General features: G+C 35.3%; 1 protein-coding gene across 3 annotated transcripts in view; it reads right to left on the reverse strand.

The window, feature by feature from the left end:
• NEBL (nebulette) overlaps positions 1–22,191 on the reverse strand; it is a 168,563-nt gene that overhangs the window by 64,013 nt on the left and 82,359 nt on the right. Inside the window, exons 1-5 of one of the 3 annotated variants that reach the window (XM_087916990.1) lie at positions 18,704–18,823; positions 18,548–18,619; positions 15,478–15,582; positions 14,228–14,338; positions 4,222–4,332 (exon numbers count right to left, since the gene is read on the reverse strand). The exons of the other annotated variants lie outside the window; for them this stretch is intronic. Of the exons in view, the coding sequence (XP_087773116.1) occupies positions 4,222–4,332; positions 14,228–14,338; positions 15,478–15,582; positions 18,548–18,619; positions 18,704–18,781 (477 nt within the window). The 5' untranslated portion in view covers positions 18,782–18,823. Of the gene's footprint in view, positions 1–4,221; positions 4,333–14,227; positions 14,339–15,477; positions 15,583–18,547; positions 18,620–18,703; positions 18,824–22,191 lie in introns of those variants that run through there. 3 annotated transcript variants of the gene reach the window in all.

Raw genomic sequence — 22,191 nt, forward strand, 5'->3', positions numbered from 1 at the left:
TTGACTCAGGGGAGCCACACTGCGCCTGGGTGAGAGGGAGAAATCTAGGGGGATAGGAGGGAGGAAAGAGGACAGCTCTGGACTGTGGGGTGAGAAGGCTTGAGAGGTTCTGTGTGCCTCTCGTGTGTACTTATCTATTTGTTTTTCCAGTGCCTTGTGGTGCCTGGTGGCATCCTTTTGTGATGCCTTAGAAATCCCCCCCCCCTTTTTTTTGCTTAGGATTGTGTTGAGATTTGGACTTGCCCCTTGAAGTTGAGGAGTGTGAACCACTACCCCCTGCCATTGTGATTGTGGAAGGACCAGTACGCTCATTATTTCATGCTATATTGTGTAGGCGGTTGGCGCACCCAGGGACCTGGCCAAGAATGGTCAGGGTGCCCTAAAATCAAACCCCCCATTTTTTTTGTCTTTGTTTTTTTTAAAAAAAATAAATGGATATCTGCTTCAAAATTGAGTCGTATCTCAACAAATAATTTATTATTGTTATGAAATTGCCAGTATTATTATATTGGTATGATTAATATTAACAGAGCATATGGGTATGCAAATATATATCAAATTTGGATGTCCCAATCAGCTAAATTGAGAATGCCTAGCAGGCCAAATTATCACTCACAGGCCTTCAACAGCTTCCCTGCATAGGCGGATGCTGGCCTAGGTGCTCGCTGTTGTGCCGCTGGATAGAGAGAACTGTGAGGGTTGAGCCAACAACACGAATTAACAAAAGCCTCGAATATGTTGGAAACAAGGTTGTAATGATTCCTCAGGGTATTTTGTGTAAAAAAAAAAACCTTCAATCTGGAATAAGGATTACCCCACACAGTCTGTTGAATTAGTGGCCACGCGGTCTCTTTACAGTAAAAAAAAAATGGGGACTGGACGTTATTTGTGGTGCGCATGCCAGCAGCAATCTCCCACCGAGAAAAAGAGATAAGTTCCAACAGTCATCTCTTAGGCTAAACCAGCAGGGAGGGACGAAATAACGAGGTGATTATACCTCTACCCCTAAACAAAGTTCTTGGGGGAAAAAGAAACTGCGATACGACTCGGAGAGAGAGAGAGAGAAAAAAAGCCTTGCCGTTTAAATGATAAAGTGGCTCGGTGATTGTAATGGCAAGGGTAGGGCTAGCAGTTGGGGGGTGCGAAATGAAATCAAAGCCTCCCTGCACTTAGGAGTGCAAAGAGTGCTTCCTGATAATGCGATCCCCAACAGCCAGATGGCAAGGGCAGTGTCGGTAAGACAGGAATAATTGACTATCTGCAAACCTTAAAGAGAATTATCCTGTTTCGGCCAAGGATTAATGAGAAGCACTGCCTATCTCTCACAAGGCTGAGCCAAAAACTGGGGAACGCTGGGGAGGAGTCCCGTGGAGGAGGAGGAGCATTCCACAAATTAAGCCCAGCCTAGATAAGCAGAGACTGGAGCACCTCCCGCTACTGGATGCTCTGAGCAGCTTGTGGGAGAAATTCTGGTTCTAAGTTGGCAAAGCAGAGTTGGCAAATTGAGTATTCTTCCCTTATGTATTGAACATAGATGCTGAGTATATATTAAAGAAAACTGGATTAGAAGAAGATGAGTGTAGATTTAAAACTGGAGAAAGAAACATCAATAATCTTACTTCGCTGGTGACATCCCTTCGATAATTGAAAATGCAAAGGATTTGCAAGATCTAGTTAAAAAGTCCAGGCACAAAGTTTAAAAAAAGGAACATTAAATAAAAAGATGTACAATAACTAGACTTCGAACTTATAATAAAGATACTGAAGAAATGTATAGCTTTTACTTTTTAGGATTAGACATCAACCAGCAGTCAATAAATATGCTGCAGACTAACACTTCATGGCCACAAAGACCTTGGAAAAGATACTCAAGTTCCATGACGTATCAATACCTGCAAAGATCAGAACTAAGCAGACAATGGTATTCCTGGTAGAATTGATATTTGGAATATGATGAAGCAAGATAGAGAGAGAGTTTTTAAATTTGAGGATGGAGAAGATTCTAAGAATTGTATGAACGCTCAAGAATGGATCATTAAAGAAATCAATTTAGAGTTTTCTTTTGGGACATAAATGACCATTCTCATATTATCCTGCTTCAGACACATTATGTGAGGACTGAACTCTCTGGAAAAGGCTTCACTGATGGAAAAGCTGAAAGAAAAGAGACAAAAAGAATGACTAGCAGCAAGATGAATGCACTAAATTATAGTGGCAATGGGTGCACATTTGGAAGACATGAAGGACCAAGTTACGGACAGATCATCATTAAGAAAATCTAATGTAAGCATTAGACAATGACAATAATCAGTGGATCACATAGGTAATAGAGACTCTCCCTGGACACTCTTCCTAATTTCTTCAGAAGGCACTATTTCAAACAAAGAAACAAAGTTCCTATGTATTGTTTTTCTGTCCAGGGTTCCTCTTTCATCCCCTTGATTAGAGTTGCACATCAGGGAAGAAAGAAGGAAGGGTGTGTTGAATTCTTAAGTCTTAAGCTTCTTTGTATGGGTTCTTTCAGTAAGATGAGAGCTAAACTTAAGGGAAGCTTTGTTCAATATGGTTCCTCTGAAGCTAGACAATTTTTATTTTAGCTTTTTTAAGTATTAGTGCTACTTCTTCATATCCTTCTGGAGGCATTTCTCTAACTTACTCCCCATTTCCTCTTCCAGCTCTATTTCTTTACTCGTAGCCTGTATTCCATAAATAGATAATGCCTGACTACCTTCTTTTCCTTTTTCAATTTCTTTTCCTTTATTTTCTCCTGCCTTTTGAAATCCTCATATCTTTTTTTTATCTCCTACTCTTCATCTGTAACTCTTATTTGAGTCTTGCTAAAGCAAGACTTGCTCTTTAGATGTCGTTGAAGTACAACCCTTTTCATTCTTGGCTATTTGTCATGTTGAAAGGACATGATGAGTTTTGAAATCTGATATCTGGAGGGTGGCAGATTTCTTAGCCCAAGTATAATCCATATACTCAAGGCAATTGCCTGTCATGTTGCTTAAAAAGTATCTACAGTTTTGTCAACAATTGGTTTCATTTCTTCAAACTTTGAACTGCTCTGTTTGAAAACCTCTTGTTCAACATTGGTTTTCCACATATTCAAGAAACGTATGATCAGAACGCTTTTCAGGAACTTGAAAATAGCTAAGTAATTGTTTAGAACCTGTCTCAGAATGAGCAGCACAGTATTTCTATGTTTCTATTCGGGAGGAAAAATACTGACTTCACTTCATGAAGCTTTCTCTTCATGAAAGTATATATAATTTAGGAGCCGTGGTTAGAATGTACTATTGCAATCATCTTCAAAGTAAACTGAAATATCTAATGGGGTGCTATAACATCCAGTACTGCACCTGGATTATCAAACATAGTTTCAGATTATCATAGAAATAACAGTATAATCTATATTTGCCATATTCAGCCTACAGTAAGTGATATGTCCAACTCTTGCTCACATTAAAAAGAAATTCAGAGAAAGTTCAGAATTGATGCAGAAAGAGCAATGAGAATGATAAGGGACTGAAAATTAATATTTTGAAGAAAAATTACAGAAACTAAGTATGTTGAGAAAAGATGACTGGGAGAAAAATATGATAGCAATTTTCAAAGTACTGAAGGGATATTGAACAGAAAGCCAAAATCTATCTGTTATATCAGAGCACAAGATACAATACGCTGCTCTTAAATTACAGCAAAACAAATTGTGACACAATTGTTGGAACATATTCTAAGAGTAAAAACATTTGACAATGAGGATAGAGAGGGATTTCTGTAGCCAGATTCAATTCTATGATTTTCAGAAGAAGCCACTCACCTACAGCTGGTTAAAATGAGATGCCTTGCTTACCTTTTTCTTTTCTTTTCTTTTCTTTCTTTCTTACATAACTTTGCAGCTTATAAATCTGGTAGCTTTACTGATGTGTAAAACTGGTACAAAAACTCAAACCAAATACATTGCTGTAAATATTTCAAATAAAGTATACAATATCTTGAATGCATACTTCATTTAGTTTTCCACATCTGTATACAAGTTGTTAATTATTAGTTTGTGTTTAAGTCATCCACGTTTTTTCCAATGTAAAGACACTGCTAAATCACAATTTAAATAATGACACAAAAGACAATTATTTACTCATCAACCTGTCAAATACTACAATATTTCATTTAAAATACACACAAGAACCTAATTATTTAAACTGAGCAAATACTCACATTACTCTGGTGTTTACTAATTTCCATGGCATGCTTAACATCTGGAAGTTCCTTCATCTGTGCATAATTTGATTTTCCTTTCTCGGCATCATATTTTTTCTTGTAAAGAACCTAAAAATGATAAATATTATTAGCATGTATACAGAAATCAAGGTAGAATATAGCCCAGGGTTTACCTACTATTGGGATAAGGGGAAAAACTTTTATACATTCATTTTATAAATCTCCAGAGTTTTACTGTCAAACCCCTAGCTATTTTAAAAGTTTCATAAACTCAGAATATAAATTTTTAGTTTTAAACTTTAATCCTGACAATATGTGATAATTAAAACTGAGAAGCGCATGTAACTGTATGCTTGTTAGAAACAAACTCTGCTGTGGCCTACATTTTAAATGAGGAGAGAACACGTACAGGTGAAACTTGAAAAATTAGAATATCATGCAAAAGTTCATTTATTTCAGTAATGCAACTTAAAAGGTGAAACTAATATATGTAATAGATTCCTTACATGCAAAGCAAGATAGTTCAAGCCATGATGTGTCATAATTGAGATGATTATGGCTTACAGCTCATGAAAACCCCAAATCCACAATCTCAGAAAATTAGAATATTGTGAAAAGGTTCAATATTCTAGGCTCAAAGTGTCCCACTCTAATCAGCTAATTAAGCCATAACACCTGCAAAGGGTTCCTGAGCCTTTAAATGGTCTCTCAGTCTGGTTCAGTAGGAATCACAATCATGGGAAAGACTGCTGTCCTGACAGTTGTGCAGAAAACCATCATTGACACCCTCCATAAGGAGGGAAAGCCTCAAAGGTAATTGCAAAAGAAGTTGGATGTTCCCAAAGTGCTGTATCAAAGCACATTAATAGAAAGTTGTGTGGAAGAAAAAGGTGCACAAGCAGCAGGGATGACCCCAGCCTGGAGAGGATTGTCAGGAAAAAGCCATGCAAAAGTGTTGGGGACTTTCACAAGGAGTGGACTGAGGCTGGAGTCAGTGCATCAAGAGCCACCACACACAGACAGATCCTGGACATGGGCTTCAAATGTCGTATTCCTCTTGCCAAGCTGCTGTTAAGATGCTCCTGAACAACAAATAACGTCAGAAGCATCTTAACTGGGCCAAAGAAAAACAGAACTGGTCTGTTGCTCAATGGTCCAAAGTCCTCTTTTCTGATGAGAGCAACTTTTGTATCTCATTTGGAAACCAAGGACCCAGAGTCTGGAGGAAGAATGGAGAGGCACACACTGCAAGATTGAAGTCCAGTATGAAGTTTCCACAGTCTGTGTTGATTTGGGGAGCCATGTCATCTGCTGGTGTTGGTCCACTGTGCTTCATTAAGTCCAGGGTCAATGCAGCCGTCTGCCGGGAGATTTTGGAACACTTCATGCATCCTTCCGCAGATGAGCTTTATGGGGATGCTGACTTCATCTACCAGCACCTGCCCACACTGCCAAAAGCACCAAACCCTGGTTCAATGACCGTGGAATTACTGTGCTTGATTGGCTAGCAAAGTCGCCTGACCTGAACTGCATAGAGAATCTATGGGGCGTTGCCAAGAGAAAGATGAGAGACATGAGACCGAACAATGCAGAGAGCTGCAGGCCGCTTTTGAAGCATCCTGGTCTTCCATAACACCTCAGCAGTGCCACAGGCTGATAGCTTCCATGCCACGCCAATTGAGACAGTAATTGCTGCAAAAGGGGCCCAAACCAAGTACTGACTACATATGCATGCTTCTACTTTTCAGAGGTCCAATATTGTTCTATGTACAATCCTTGTTTTATTGATTGCATGTAATATTCTAATTTTCTGAGATTGTGCATTTAGGGTTTTCATGAGCTGTAAGCCATTATCATTACAATTATGCCAAATCATGGCTTGAACTATGTTGCTTTGCATGTAATGAGTCTATCTCATATATTAGTTTCATCTTTTAAGTCGAATTACTGAAATAAATGAACTTTTGCATGATATTCTAATTTTTCAAGTATCACCTGTATACTTATTATATAGGATTCTCCACTATTACTTAATTTTGGTTTAAGCAACATACATTTGTTAACATGGTTTTGGGGAAAGCAATTGGATGTTAAAATGTTATGTCAATCTGATATTGAATTATAAGAAAATCTGATTCAATGAACCATTTGGATGAAAGAAATCTCCATTAAATCTAAAAATCCTTTCTATTGTTCTGTTCCTTTCCAGAGGCTAATTATAAGACAGCTCTATAAAGTCATCATAAGACTACTGAAGGATCTTTTTTTCAAACTTTATCAACAGGGAAACGCTGATTGAGGCAAGAACCTGCATGGGAGAAGGTGTCACAGTACATTCAAAAGAGTTTTTGCTCATCCAATCAATCTTCTGAACATCATGAATTCTACTAAGTATTCTACTCCCAGTGTACTGCCTACCCAATCAAGCTTTTGAAAACCTTCCAGCCTGTATCCTTCAACTCCATTGACTTACCTACCAGTCATTATCTTCAATATAATGGAAGAACTGAAAAATATTATTTGTATAGTTAATACTGTATTTAAAAAGTGAGCTATTTTCTATAAGATGGTATATTCTGGGAGTTTTCCCTTTCCCTTTTCTCCAATTTTTTATTTATAGTTTATTATTATTTTGTTTCTTATTAAAGAAAACAAATATTTATGAACAGAAGACTTACTTTTTACTAATCTAAAACTTTAATGCAATCAAATAATGTGAGTAAATCTGCACTGAACTATATTAGTTAATTTAAATTCAATTGATTCTCAAGTTGTTTTGTTCAACTTGCACATATATAAGGAATCTATAGGTATTAAGTTTGGGCTAGGTATAATTAAGCAATGGATGGGATCAAATCAGTGGTGGCATGCTACCGGTTTGGACCGGTTCAGCTCAACCAGTAGGAAAAAAAAGTTGCCGATCAGCTGAAAAGAGGGAAAAAATCCTCAGTGGGAGGAAAAAGAAGAGAAAAATGCAGGATCAGCCCTCCCAACTGCCCCTGTGCTTTTCTCTTCTTTATCCGCTCAGCTGCAGGTCTCAGCTGGTGTCGGGAACACTGCGCGCCAGCATTAGGCAAAGTACACCCACCAAGCCACACCCACCAAACTGGTGGTAAAACAATTTCAATCCCACCACTAGATCAAATCCATTCTCTCTTTTCATTTTCTAATAGTTTTTGATGCATATTTTCTGATCTCTGTCCATCTCTCACTTCCTTCCCACCAATATGGAAACGCTCTCAACTGATAAGTTGAAGACGAGTTTAATCACCATTTGAAATGCACCCTTGGGGTGAAATTTCCCACTCCCAGATCTACACATAACCACAAAAATAATGTGCAATAACTCAAGCTTACCCCAGCTTATTTTTAAATCCAATGTAATTTGTACAAGCTAATATAAACACAAAACAAAAGTATAAACTGTGTCTGAGATATAGATATCTAGTATAAAGATCAATGTCAAAGATATAGTGTCACTATTATCTTGGGTACTGAGTTGTAACTTAAGATTCATCAACTTCACAAACAAAAATATTGCTTCAAGCACATTTGCCAAGTACTTGAAGAATTTTTTTTTAAAAAGAACCCAATGAGCAGGCCCTGACACGTTCTTGTTTTTTATTTTTCTTGGGTCATTGTTTTCAGTAAGGAACCACCATTGGAATTTTCTGCCAAAATAATGTATAAGTTAAGTCTCTTGCCACACTATCCATTCATTTCTTCATTTTAAAAAAAACCTTTGCCTCACCTATGATATTTTTAGATTTTTTTCAGGGAAACAAGAAACCCCAAAACCTTTAATTTAGTTCCTAAGTTTATCCTTAGGGAAGGGAGAGAGGAGGGGAGAGGAGGGGAAAGGAGAGGAGGTGACAATGGTTTGACATTGTTTATTGCTTCCTGCAGCCTGTTGTTTCCAATTGTATTGAGCCTACAGTATCCAAAAACTGTATCAGGCTGATATTATTGCATAAAACATTTAGGATTTTGCTACCAATCAGTAAGTCAGTTAAAGAAAGGTTGTTTTTTTAACATCCTAACATATCTTAAATTGTAAGATTTTGTTGTAGGAAATTGAATATAATTATCCTACATATAATTTCCAAAAAAAGTAGTTGTCTGGTGATTTAGAATCAATAATATTAATTAGCCTGATCATAAATTAATTTCTTTTTTCTGAATTTCCTTGATTTTGTTTTTTGCTTTGATAGTAGATTACTTTCTGCTGCCTACAAAACTGCCTTTCAGCTGGTTTAATTTCTCCCAATATAATATTGCATTCACTGTTTTTTCAGGAAGATATTATGTTTTGTTTCTAGAATTATTTTTTACTTTATTATACTCTCTATAATCTGCCTTTTAGCTCCAAATCAGAAAAGATACAAAAATTATCCTTTATATGTAATATGCATCTTTAATTTGTATTGATTTATTGCAGTGAATTATGAGATCTATCAAGAAATTTTGCTGAATTAAATTTTCAAGAAAGACAAAAAATGTTGACAATATAAAACATGATAGTTAAAAGCAACACATGATCAGAATGCACTTTTAGTAACTTTTTCATAGTAGAAACTTAAAAAACCATCAGGAACTAACATTTTTTTAAAAATCTAAGAGTATTTAAGTATAAATACCAGCCATTAAGAACTTAAGAGGCAGGATTTAATTATTTTCTCATCTACTTCCAGAATAGATAGAATCACTCCTCGGTCACTGAATTTTTAAGGTAGAAGTTTCCCATTGGATTCTCTGTTCTATATCTCTAAAATGGCTTTTCTGTCTTCTACTATACCTAACACAGACTCACCATCCATATATTCAAGGCTCTCTCCCTTCCATTTCTATATTCTTATAGCCCAACATAGATGTTTCCTAAGTCTGCTCAACTAAGCTTAACCATTCAAAGAATTTCTACTATCCTTAAATATCTTCCCTGCTTGCCTCTCATGATGAATTTTTCTTATATCTGGGTTACAAAATTCCAGATGACCACAAAATGTTAGCGTAGGATGATTTTGTATCTCTCTTGTTGTCCAGGCATATTTTCCTGTCTATCATTACATGCCATGTAATTAATTTTAGACTAGATGTTAGACCATTCTTCAGCTGATATTACTTTTATTTCCTTAAGAATAATCCAAAATGCTTTATTTCCTTAAGAATAATCCAAAATGTAGACAGGAGCAAGAGGTGCTCCTGTCTACAAATAATGTTTGGGTTTACAATTAAATACTTCAGTGTTAGGAATGTGATATTACCCTTATCTGTTCCTGAAGGCAGAACACAGACTAAGAAAGAGGGATACAGGACAGCTGCTTACTATAAAAAACACTGTGGTTCATTCTTTCATTAAAAAAATCATTCTCGCTACAAGCAACTGTCCCAATATGTCCATTGTAAATATATTCCTACTATGGGATAGCAAGTTACTCATCAAGGACACTTTATAAATCATAAACTCTTCAAGCAACTCAAATATAATCACCAGAAAATGTGGATTCTAATTCAATCTTTTTAATAAAATATTTTTGTTTGTTGCTTGTTTCTTATCTCATTGTCAATATACTAGAAATATAAGTATTATTCATACTATTATTACCAATCAACAGGTCACAAATTACCTTCATTTTCAACAATTACTAAAGCAAATTAACCATTGAGAATTACAAGTTTGTTTATATTTTCCATGGCTTTACCATAAATCAAAAAGGGCATTAAAACCTCTGTAAATATTGAAGAACAGGACAAAAAACATGAGGGACCAGAATATAAATATTATCTTTCTTCTCTCTCCAGCATATGTCAAAATCTGTCTGTACATGAATGTTGTGCATTTGGAATATGAAGGTCTAGACAACAGTTTTTGGGGAAAAGGGCAAGTCCCAGCTCTGTTGTAAAAGCCAACATCTCCTCTTTCATTTTCTTCACAGGCATAATGTTTGGAAAACTCAGTGAGTAGAAATTATTCCACTTTCCTTCCGTCTGAAGCAAAAAGCAATGATTTATGTTACAGATGGGAAATAAATGTGTCTGCACATTTTACATTTTATGCTACATCTAGAATACATTGTGTATGTCCTCTTAAAGCAGATGTGTGTTCCAGAGTAAGTCTTAAATGGTACAATTGTATATTTAATACTTTTATGAAAAAAGCAAAATATATAGGAGGTTAGAATTGTCTGAAAAATGAATATCACAGCCAGCTCTGTCCTCTGCTACTATATCTGTGGTGCAATAGACAGAGAGAGAGAGAAAATATGGTTTAATAGCTGCAAAAAAACTGTAATCTATGAATATTCCAGACTAGATTTTAAATCCTCTCAGGGGATAATTATGGAAGGGGAAAGGCTAGTTTAGTTTCTACCACAAACTAAAGCCATGTCTCAAAATGTCCATACTGGCCCAGAAGAGAAAGTATACAAGGTGATATGTAACTAAGCTAGAATTTCCTGAACAGATTTCTTTTAAAATATTATGTCTTTTAAAATATTATGTCATTTTCTCAATAAAGAGCTTAACTCTTAAATGAAGCAATTTGCTTCCTAGGTGTAATCATTTAAAGCAATTTGACAAAAATTAAACTTTTTTTGCAGTGTTATTTATAAAATTCTTCATCTACAGTATATGACTAGCTACCAATGTAAATTTGTTTGTTTGTTTTTATATCACACCTTTATTATTTTTATAAATAATAAAAGCATGAAGATATATAATATTCTTTTCTCCTATTTTGTCCAGATCTTTCAACTCTGGGAAAAATGTCCAAATAAAATCAGAAATACAGAGATTTTTTGACAGTGCTAATTATCTATATCTATTTTATTTGATCTTTGAAAACAGGTGTAGGAGATAAATATTTTGTATTTCCTGCCTTAGATTTACTAAAAACGTAACTTTCTGATTCTTGTCAGTGTTTTCAATTTCCAAAGCTTCAAGAGTTCTTGGGACTTACAAGAGCAGGTTTTTAAGTTGTTGTTCTAATGAAATTAAAATATTACAGAAAAGCATTTTGGAAATCATATGCTCTAGGATAGGGGTGTCAAATTCAGGTCATCATGGCTGCATTATGCGACATGTCAGGACTTTTTCCCCCCTCGCTAAATTGGGTGTGGGCATGGCCAGCATCTGACACATTGCCCGTGGGCTGGGGGTGGACTGGGAGCCCTGCTCTAAGACATGTATGGCAGGTAAGTTACTAGGCATATTTGGTATTTCCATTTAGTCCAAGAAAAGTAGTCAACATTCTAAAGCTTAATGCTACAGCACATGATTTGTATGTAAAAAACACTCAATATTCTCAGTTATCCAACAATTCCAAGTTATTATTTATATTATGTTATAAAGATGTTGAGATTTGTAATGGAATCAATCATGACTTAAGTTCAGTCCAGAAACAGGGTTACTGGCAACAGGTTAATTTTACTAATTGTACTAATTATATGGGTTTATTAATATCTATGTTAAACTATTCAATTTCAGGGTTGTTCATAGACTTGCCTAATATTTCAGAGCATTGCTCAAATATTTCTCTCACTTAATTATAAGTAATATGTTTGCAAACTCTAAGTAGGAATCTTAGTTAACTCTACCTAGTACTAATATTGTTGCAAGCACAAAAACAAAAATCATCATATTTTTATTTTTAGGTTCCTCATATTTATTTATTCCAGAGATATATCCTACTTTTACTCTAGGAATTTAAGCTGCTATACATACCACTCCTTAATTTCTCCAATTTTTTAATTTCTCTCTATGAAAATTACCAAAGCAGCTTCCATTATTAAAACGGATTTGGTGCTCTTCAATTGATTAATTAATCAATTGAATTTATATTGCCACCTATTCGCCCATAGTGACACGAGGTGGCTTATAGAATGTAAAACCATATTTAAAATAAAAAATGATTAAAACTAACAAAAAGAATCAAATAAATTAATAAAGTACAATAGAACAAAATTCAGGGGGGGAATAAATAAACAAACAAACAAACAAATAAATAAAAAATAAATCACCCCCCAATTCCCATCCCCTGCTACGATGATGGCAGATCACACGAGCCATTTGATGGGCTCCATCCCGCTCTGGGTTCCCCAGGCCCGCTGGCAGAACCAGGTCTTCAATGCCTTCCAGAAGAATATTAGAGAGGAGGCCATTCTAATATCTGGGGGAATGATATTCCAGAGAGAGGGAGCCACCATGGAGAAGGCCCTCCTTCTGGGTTCCACCAAGTGTATCTCCCTCAGGGGTGGGACCCATAATATTTCCTGCCTCCAAGTTCTAATGGGTCGGGTAGATGTAACCAACAAGAGACGTTCCCTCAGATAACCTGGTCCCAAGCCATGAAGGGTTTTAAAGGTAACAACCAGCACCATGAATTGCACCTGGAAGCAAATTGACAACCAATGCAGCTCCCTCAGGAGAGATGAAATATGTGCACATCAGGGTCTGCACAAAACCATATGGGCCATTGCGTTTTGCACCAACTGGAGCTTTTAGATATTCTTCAAGGACAGCCCCATGTAGAGTGCATTGCAATTATCAAGACATGGGCATGAGTGACTGTGAATAGGGATCATTGGTCCAGGAAAAGGCGTAACTGGTGCACCACTCGCACTTGCACAAAGGCCCTCCTGGCCATGACTGCCACTTGCTCTTTGAGCAGGAGTCATGAGTCCCCCTAGATTATGCACAGGGTCTGTATGGGGTAGTGCCACCCCATCCAAGACCAAAGGTGGCAATTCTCCCTGAGCCAACAGGGCAGTGCCACCCCAAACCCAGAGCCACTCAGCCTTGCAAGGGTTTAGTTTCAACCTGTTGCTCCCCATCCAGTCCCTAACAGCCTCCTGGCACTGCGAGGGAGACTGAGGACATGGCAACACTTAATTCACCAGGGGTCAAGACATACAGTTGAGTATCATCAACATATTGGTGATACCTCAGTCCATGGTGACGGATGATCTCATCCAGAGGATTCATATAAATGTTGAACAGAAGCAGAGAGAGTACCAAGCCTTGCGGAACCCTGTTAAGGGCTGGATCTCTCCTCTCCTATCAAGACTGACTGAGAATGACCACAGACAAAGGAAGTGAACCAGGACAGCATAAGGCCTCCCATTCACATCCCCCAAAGCTGCCCCAGGAGAATCCCAGGGTCAATGGTATCGAAAGCCACCAAGAGATCAAGTAGAGCAAGGATGGATGTACTATCACCATCCCACTACCACTTTCATCCAATGCTGTTTCTGTCCGAAATCCAGGCCTGAATCCTGACTGGTAGAGGTCGAGATAATCTGTTTCATCCAGAAACCTCTGGAACTGCTACGCGACCACCTTCTCAACAACCTTCCCCAGAAAGGGACAATTGGAGGTAGGTCAGAAATTATCCAACTGGTGGAGTCTAGTAATGGCTTCTTAAGAAGAGAGTGGACCACAGCCTCCTTAAAATGCTGGGGCACTGTGCCCTCCTATAGGGAAGCATTAATCACAACCAGAGTCCACCCACCTGTCACCTCCTGGGAAGCTTTCACAAGCCAGGAGGGACATGGGTCTAAAACACAGGTGCTTACGCGCATACTCCCTAGAATCCTGTCTACTTCCTCAGGAGCAACAGGGTCAAACCATTCCCAGATAACAGGGCAAGAACCTGCCTCAGGAGCTTCCATCGGACCAGCAACCATGCCGCATCTAACTGGGAATGAAGTTGAGCGATTTTGTCTTCCAGAAAATCTGCAAATTCCTCAGTGCGCCCCTTCAATTTCCTCCTTCCCTAGGAAGAAACACCTTAAAGAGGATCACTGGGCGATTATCTGTAGATGCAATTAGTGTGGAGAAGCATTTACACTCTGCCACACAAATCACCACAAGGTAGGCCTTAGTAGCAGCTCTTACCCATGTTCGATTGAGTTCACCTTTTCAATTAATACTACGTTTAGTATTTTGTTTTAGAAAAGGTAACATATTTCACCAGGAAATATATTATGGTGCATGTTTGTGAAATTACCTTGCTCTGAAGATTCATGATTTCTTTTGCAAACACACTATCAATTGTAGCAGGCATTTGCTGGTAGAATGAGTTAGAAAGTTCTTTCTTAGCCTTTGCTTTGTACTTTGCCTAGAGGGCAAGAGAAAAATAAAGTAACAATTATTTTTTGCAGATTAAGATGATATTCAATGAAAAACTTTTACATTAAATCTTTCACAAATTAGATATAAAAATAGATGTTTACCTAGCTTGAACCCAGAATAAAAGCAGGTTTGATTCTGCAGTTCCCATTCCACTACTAAAGGATTTATCTGTTTAGATAAGTATTTTTCAGCCTTCTTAATATTCTGGATTTCAGTTCCAAGAATTCCCCAGCCAATCATGCTGGCTGGAGAATTCTGGGAGTTGAGTCCAGACATTTTAAAATTTCCAAGGCTAACAAACAGTGGTTTAGTAAATTAGACTTTCCTAGATGTTGGGGCAGGCCAAATTGGGTGAGTTTCTGTTTTTAAAAGCTACATTTTCATAATGGAGAAATATTGAATAAAATGAAACCAATTTGTCTCCTAATTTCCAAAATTACCTTTGAGAACAATTTCATCATTTCAATCAGCCTTCACAACATGAGCTTTTCTTAAAGTTACTTACCTAATCAATCAATACCATATGTTAAAACCTCAGCTAAGTAAGGTCCATCTAAATTGTTTGAACTGAGTGGGTTGCACAACAAATTTTTAAATCAGCAGATAGCAGATTTTTAAGCTTAACATTTTAATGCAGTTAAAAACAAAATATTAATTAACTACATCATTTCTTTGAAAAGCTTTTTTAAAAAATCAGAGTAAATTAATTACATTTTTATTATTTTTATTCTTTAAATGTATTAAACCATGATTTAATCGAGCTAGGGAACTTCAGTTGTTAAATAGAAATGAAAATACTTAAAAAAAACACAGATGACTAAATTTTCTAATAATGTCACTCTTTCCATCCTTATCAGGTCATGCCCTGAACACATTTTTTTAATTCTGTATTAACTCTGGTCTCAGTGATGGCATCATGTCATAAAGGAAAATTAACTAAATAGTATCATAATGTAATTCCATGAACTGTGTGACCCCTGACAGGCTGGAACTTAATAAGGAGGGGGCATAATGAAAGAAATATGAGAAGAGAGAAAAAGGGTCTGCATTCTTGTGATAAGTGCTACTTTGTAAATCATAGAACCATCAATATAACAAATGAAGGTTGCAAATGTTCTGCCTTACATCAGAAATAAGAGCAGATATATTTTTCATATGTGTCAGCTGTGCAGTATCAGGCACATGTGTCCACCTGCCTTTTGATTTTTCATATTCTTCTTTATAATGGACCTAAAGAGGGTTTAAAAAAATGGGTTAAAAGAAGGAACAGAGAATAAAAGGAATTTCTATTTTGACAGGGCCAAAGAAGAAAAAAGGAATATAACCTTGATTAATAGTTCCTGATGAAAATGAAAGAGATGAATGTTTAATATAATTTAATTTTAACTAAAAAATTTTTTTGCATAGCTACAAGATCACACAAGTTTAGAACAGTTAACAGATTTTAAATGACAGGAAAACTCATACAGACAGAAGCTATGAAGTATTCATAATTATGGCCATTTTATCTGTATCACTGAAACATTTTGCTGTAGTGGAAGTGCTGTAAGGGGATTACCCTAATATTAAATCATGCATATGATTACTGTAATGTATCCCTTGAAAGCAGGACACCTAACTTCATGGGATTCTCTTTCGTTGTTTACCATTTTTATTAGCAAACTGAAAGTCACAAATCTAGAATAAAAATATGATTTGTATCAAATAGAGCAGTGCACTAACAGATGGAATATTTATTGAAGGAATTAATCTCCCACTGCAATTGACACATATTTAAAACCACTAGATGATTACTACTGTAATGTTAGCTGAGTATGGACTGCTGGTATTTCTCTTTCTGCAATGTAAGAAATAAATCCTCTATTTTCTTTGCAGCACTGTCCGCAGCCGGTGACAAGAGGGTTCAAACTGGAAGACAATATTGCAACACTACAACTCAAGCCTCACCCTTTCAATGTATGCATTAGCATATTGTTTAGATATACACAAGAGATGAAGCTTGTGCTACCACACTGCTTTCATCATTTTGCCATAAGTAGCAAGATCCTGCAAATGTGACAACTGTCCTTGAGGTACAATGCATTAGTATTACTATTCAATGACTATCTATTAATTGCAGTGCTCCCAGGATAGTGGAAGAAAATCAAGGCACATTTTAAATTCATGTCTAGATTAGTGATGAACTTTAAAGAAACATATTTTGCCCCGTGGCTTAAATCTACCTCATTCAGAGAATAAGATTCAAAGCTTGAGCCAATGCTAGAAAAAAAAGAGGGTAAGCAAGGACATCTTAACATTTTTGTGACTGCCATTTAGATTGCGTTGGCTGAAATCCAACAGAGTTCCATTAAGCCAGAGCAAAGAGCTTTGGAAAAATCAATGGCCTATAGGCAGAAAGCTCTTGATGAAAGGTGATTATTTGTTTCATATTATCCATACTAGTCCTGACAAGCTCCAATTCTTTATAAGCAATAAAAGCAATAACGACAATCACTGTCCTACCAGGCTCACTAAAGTACAGAATTATTTGAAGCATTTGGCATTGAAATTCATGGAACATTAAAAAGGGAAAGGAAGAAAGTAAATGCTACAAGCATTAAGTTGCTTTTAGTACATTTTTATCAAGAAAAGTCAGCATTATTATTCCTCTATTACCATTAGCAGCTCTGTAATTCAGATTAAAGATTATAATTCAGATTATGTCTTCCAAACCACAGTAATGCCACGCTGACATGTTACAATGACACAGACAAGCTCTGTCTTTTCATAGCTGTGATACGACACTGTATGCATGTTTTATCACTTGTCACTCTTGCTTCTCTCCTGCATGCACCTACAAGTAGTCCTCAATTTATAATCACAATTGAACTGTAATTTCTGCCATGTTGGTACAATCATAAAGCAAGTCATTATGTGACTAGACCCAATTTTATGACCACTTTTATCATGATTGTTAAGTGAATCCAGTTTCCCCAACTGACTTTGCGTTATTGGAAGCCAGTTGGGAAAGTCACAAATTCACATGGCCACAAGAACATTGTAAATGTGAGCCAGTTGCCAAGCACCCAAATTGCAAATACATGATCAACAAAGGATTGTGTAACAATTTCAAACCAACATTAAATGAATAATTATAAATCAAGGATTACTTGTGTAGCTCTGACTCTAGCTAAATCAGTATGCACAAAGCTTCGATATAATCGATATAAACCAATTCTCTTTTTTACAAAGGTAAATTTTACAAACAACTCAAAATAGCAAAAAGCCAAATCAATATGACCTAAACGAAACATAAGAATACCTGACAAGAATATTTTATAATTTGCTACAGCATTTCCAATTAATTAAGTAACAACAAAATAATCACTCAATAAAACATAAGAAAATTAAATTTAAATTAAACAAATTAGACAAAAAGAATGGAAGGAATGAATTAATCACGTAATTCTGCAATATTCATTTAAGGAAAATTATGAAAGAATTTGCATTATTTTAAAATTTATCCAAATAGTTTACTAAAACTTTTAAAACTGACAAGAACAAAGGGTTTTTTTGACTATGTCTAAAGTAAATACATCAAATGGAAGGTTACAGTACAATGACAATTTAAAATTTTAGATTTTTTTAATGGTATAATCCAGAAAAACAATTAAATAACAATACTACTGGACAGAAGGAGATAATATGCAAAGATCTGAAAATCAGAGTTCTGAGAACACCTAGGGGTATTTTAAATATCTTCCTCTTCAGACAAAAAGATCCCAATATACCAATATGTTCTGAATAATCCTTTATTAGCTATGATAGGGTAGAGTAGGATAGGATAGGAGAAAGGGGAAGATTAAAAGGGTACGTCCAATTCCAGAATATTAGGGAATAATACAGATATTTTGAATAATACATTCAAAATACATACCTTGCCCCTTGAATCTTTTTAGTTTCCTAAATAGACACCTGTAAGTCCACTAACATGCCTATTGTCCCTGTCACGTTTTAATTTCTTTTCATTTTGCTTGTCTGAATTTGTAATTTTCATTGACGAATAAATAAAATACATAAAACATTTTCAATATCAATTTTGCTCATATTTTCTTAGAGTAACAAATATATTTGAAGCAATATTTACATATCTAAATATCTGAAGGAATAGAAATGTTATGTAATGAATTAAACTAGCACTGAAAATCTTACTTACATTACTTATTAACTCTGTGCATTTTCTTGCAAGTTCCATGTTTTTATCCTCAATGACAGGTTTAAGGAACACCTATGGGGAAAACATTTCCAAAAGTGAGTACAAATTATAAAATAAACCTTTTCACACTTTACAGAACAGATCACAGCCACCTACTGTTGCATCCTCCTCCTCTTCATCCTCTACCATTTCCTCATTTTCATTCTTTGTAGATTCCTGAAAAGTCATTCTCATTTTTTGTTCTTTTAGAAAGATGGCAAGGTTCAGTAATAAAGCAGCTTATGTCCTGTACCACTTGAATTCCTTGTGTCACTATGGTCTCATGGCTAGCTTCATCTCACTGAGGGTTTCTTCCTTATTTAGACAATTCTTGAAAGTCTTATCTGAACAATGTACTATGAAGTGAAAAGCATCAGATGTCCTTCGGGTAAACATGCTTGCAAAACAGCCTTCCCTAGCTTGATGTCCTTGAAATGTATAGACTCATGAACTACACTTCCTATAATTCCAAATAAGCAGAGCGAAAGATCATATTTGGCATGACCTCTTTAAAACAAAAATTAATTTTTGGAATTAGTTTAAGTGTCTGAAGATCTGCTAAATGAAGTATGAGCTACATAAGTTATGAAACTTATTAACATGAATAAAAATGAATTATTAAAATAAGATGGTTTACAAATAATTTGCTGGAGTTGGTACAGGTGGTTTTTGACCACACAATTGAGCCCAAAATTTCCATTGCTAAGTGAAGTTGTTAAGTGAATTTTGCCCCATTTTACAACCTTTTTTTGCTATGGTTGTTAAGTGAATCATTGTAGTTGTTATGTTAATAATATGTTGTTAAGTGAATCTGGCTTCCCCATTGACTTTGAGTTTGTCAGAAGGTTGTAAAAAGGGATCACATAACCCTGAGGACACTGCAACTGTCATAAATATGAGTCAGCCCCGCCTCCCCCAAGCAACTGAATTTTGATCCCATGACCTTGGGAATGTTGCAATGGTCATAAGTGTGAAAAACAGTCATAAATCACTTTTTTCAGATGTTGTAACTTTGAACAGTCACTAAATGAACTGTTGTAAGTCAGGGAATATCTATAATCAAAGCTAAATCTTTAGAGAAGTTTATTAAAGAACTGTAAACTTCTCCATTACAGAGAAGAGTTGCATATAAACAAGCATTACTTTACAAATATTTCTACAAGTTTCCAAAAACTTGAATTGATCTGTATAAAAGATTACTGTAGCAAAATCTTCTTTACATCATGACTAATTTTCCTGTGAACATATAACTTATTCAGTTTTAATTAAGTCAGTTTGATCATCTTAACAAGCAAAGTGATTCTACAAAAGGATACCTATATTCTTCTTAAAGATATTATAATAATTCATAGAATGCAAGTTTTTCATAATAACTTTGGTTCTGGAACTGCGACATCAGTTCAAAATGCTAGAGTATTCTGCTCTGCTACCATAATTAAAATATAAGCTCCATTGCTCTCTCTCTCATTCTCATTAAACTGCTTAAGTCTGCTTATATTTCTTTGAGATTGGCCTTCAGAATGAAGACATTATTCCAGAAAAGACTCAGTATATGTTAGTGTTTTAAGAGTGCATTAACTTCTTTCTATCCATCTTATACATTCTTCATCTCATCTCATGATAAATTCAGCACAGTTTGCATGTTCATATGTTAGTCATTACATTAATTCATGGCAGCACTGGATATTGTTGAAGTAAATGATAGACAATGAACTGAAAAATGTAATAGCTAGCAATAATTAGGCAAGAATTTAGGCTCCCTACTAAGAATAATACTCAATAAGGAAACATGGTTACCTTGACAACTAGGACAAGATGATAAATATGGCTCTTTTCTTCAGCCTCCTGAAAACATAATCTTATCTACGCCTTGTCAAATATATATTTTATAATGTCTATATGACATTCCAAAAGGCAACATTGCTGCAACTCTACCATACAGTTAAGATATTAAATGGTTTGAACTGTTATTAGAAGTTGGCAACAAAAAAAAAAGTGGTGCCTAGAAACTATTTCTGTAACTTTTGTTTTTCATCTCCCACTTAGCATGTTCTGTTTTGAAAGTCTTTAATCAAAGTGCATGAAGCATTAGATTTTACAGCTGACAAACATCTGTTCAGGAATATATTTGGTGTTAGCTTAAGATATTGTAACCAGTATATCAAGGTATTATAAAAAGTATTCTGAGCATATTTTTTTCTGAAAACGGTGCTCCAAAATTCCTAAAAAGATTAAAGCTAAAGGGAATTTAACTCCCCCTCCATTTTTTAAACGGGCCATTTTTCTTTCAGACTTTTATTCCAATGTCTCATGAAACTTTATAGCAGGATGTGTAGCAAAGGCATTTTCGATGAGGGAGGAAGTATAAGGGGGTCAAAAAAATTGGCACCCACCCTGAAGTTCAAAGAAGAGTTAGAATCATAAGGATATGTCTATCACTGGTTTACATAATTATAACTGAAAGAAAGGTTTAAATTAGACTTAAAAATTTATATCCAAAGAATTTTGGATATAATATAATGCTTGAACAAAGGGAAAACCTGTGGACAAAGGGTTTAAAATTTATATTAAATTGTAATTTAAAATCATGTACTGTTTAACATCCAATAAATTGTCAAAGATATATAAATTTCATAAACTTCAAATGTGTCTTGAAAATGTAAATGTAAAGAAGGAACTTTTTGTTATCTTTGGTGGATTTGTGATAAAGCAATACTGGGGTAAGATTCATAATTTTATACAGACGATTCTTAAAGTGAATATAAAAATCAAACCAGAGACTTTCATTTCAATCTCAATGGACAGAACTTGAAAAAAAAATCTGGAACATTGCTGTTATATATGTAGCAAGAATACTTTCTGCAGAAAGATAAAAATGTACTTTAACACCCACAATGAATGGCTTGAAAAACTGATAGAACTAGCACTAGCACTAACACAAATTAAGTGTTTTAATCGAGAAAGAACTTTCGAACTTTGTTTCTATTTGGAAACCACTGTTGTGTTTTGTGCTTGAGCTGGAAAAAATGAAACTTGGATTTTGCTGATTAGATAAGTTTGTTGTTACAGAAATAGCTAGTACATTTTAAATATGTAAAAGTAAAAAGTTGAGACTGTAATGTTACCATTTTAATCTACTTTGCTAAAAAGAGTTGGAAGCCAATGTTCTTTTTTTTTTTACCCTACATTCCTTTGTGCTGAAATAGTGTTTGATATTTTTGTCTAGCAAACAAAAAAATAAATAAAAGAATAAAAAAGAATAAAAACATAAATACAATTTGGAGTGACATGGTACTCCTGATGCTTTTTAAAACTTATTTAACAATGAAAACTGAAATTAAACTTTGTAAAAGATTTCACATGTGTATCCAGTTCCTATCGTTAAGCAGAAGGTAAAAGTTGAGGATTTTTTTAGTACTATAATATAAAAAAGAAAAGGGAATTTGAAACCCTATAATAAATAATTATTTATGGTATGAACACAATATATAATAAATCATGTTTGGGCTACAGAAAACCGTGCTAAAAGCGAAGGGGGGTTAAAAAGCAATTTCTTAGAAGGCAGCATCATTTTTTTAAAGTGCAGCATTGTAATTATCTCAATT

This window comes from Pseudonaja textilis, chromosome Z (assembly GCF_049901715.1).
Source record: "Pseudonaja textilis isolate UNSWEBS1 chromosome Z, rPseTex1.2, whole genome shotgun sequence".
Taxonomy (NCBI): Eukaryota; Metazoa; Chordata; class Lepidosauria; order Squamata; family Elapidae; genus Pseudonaja; species Pseudonaja textilis.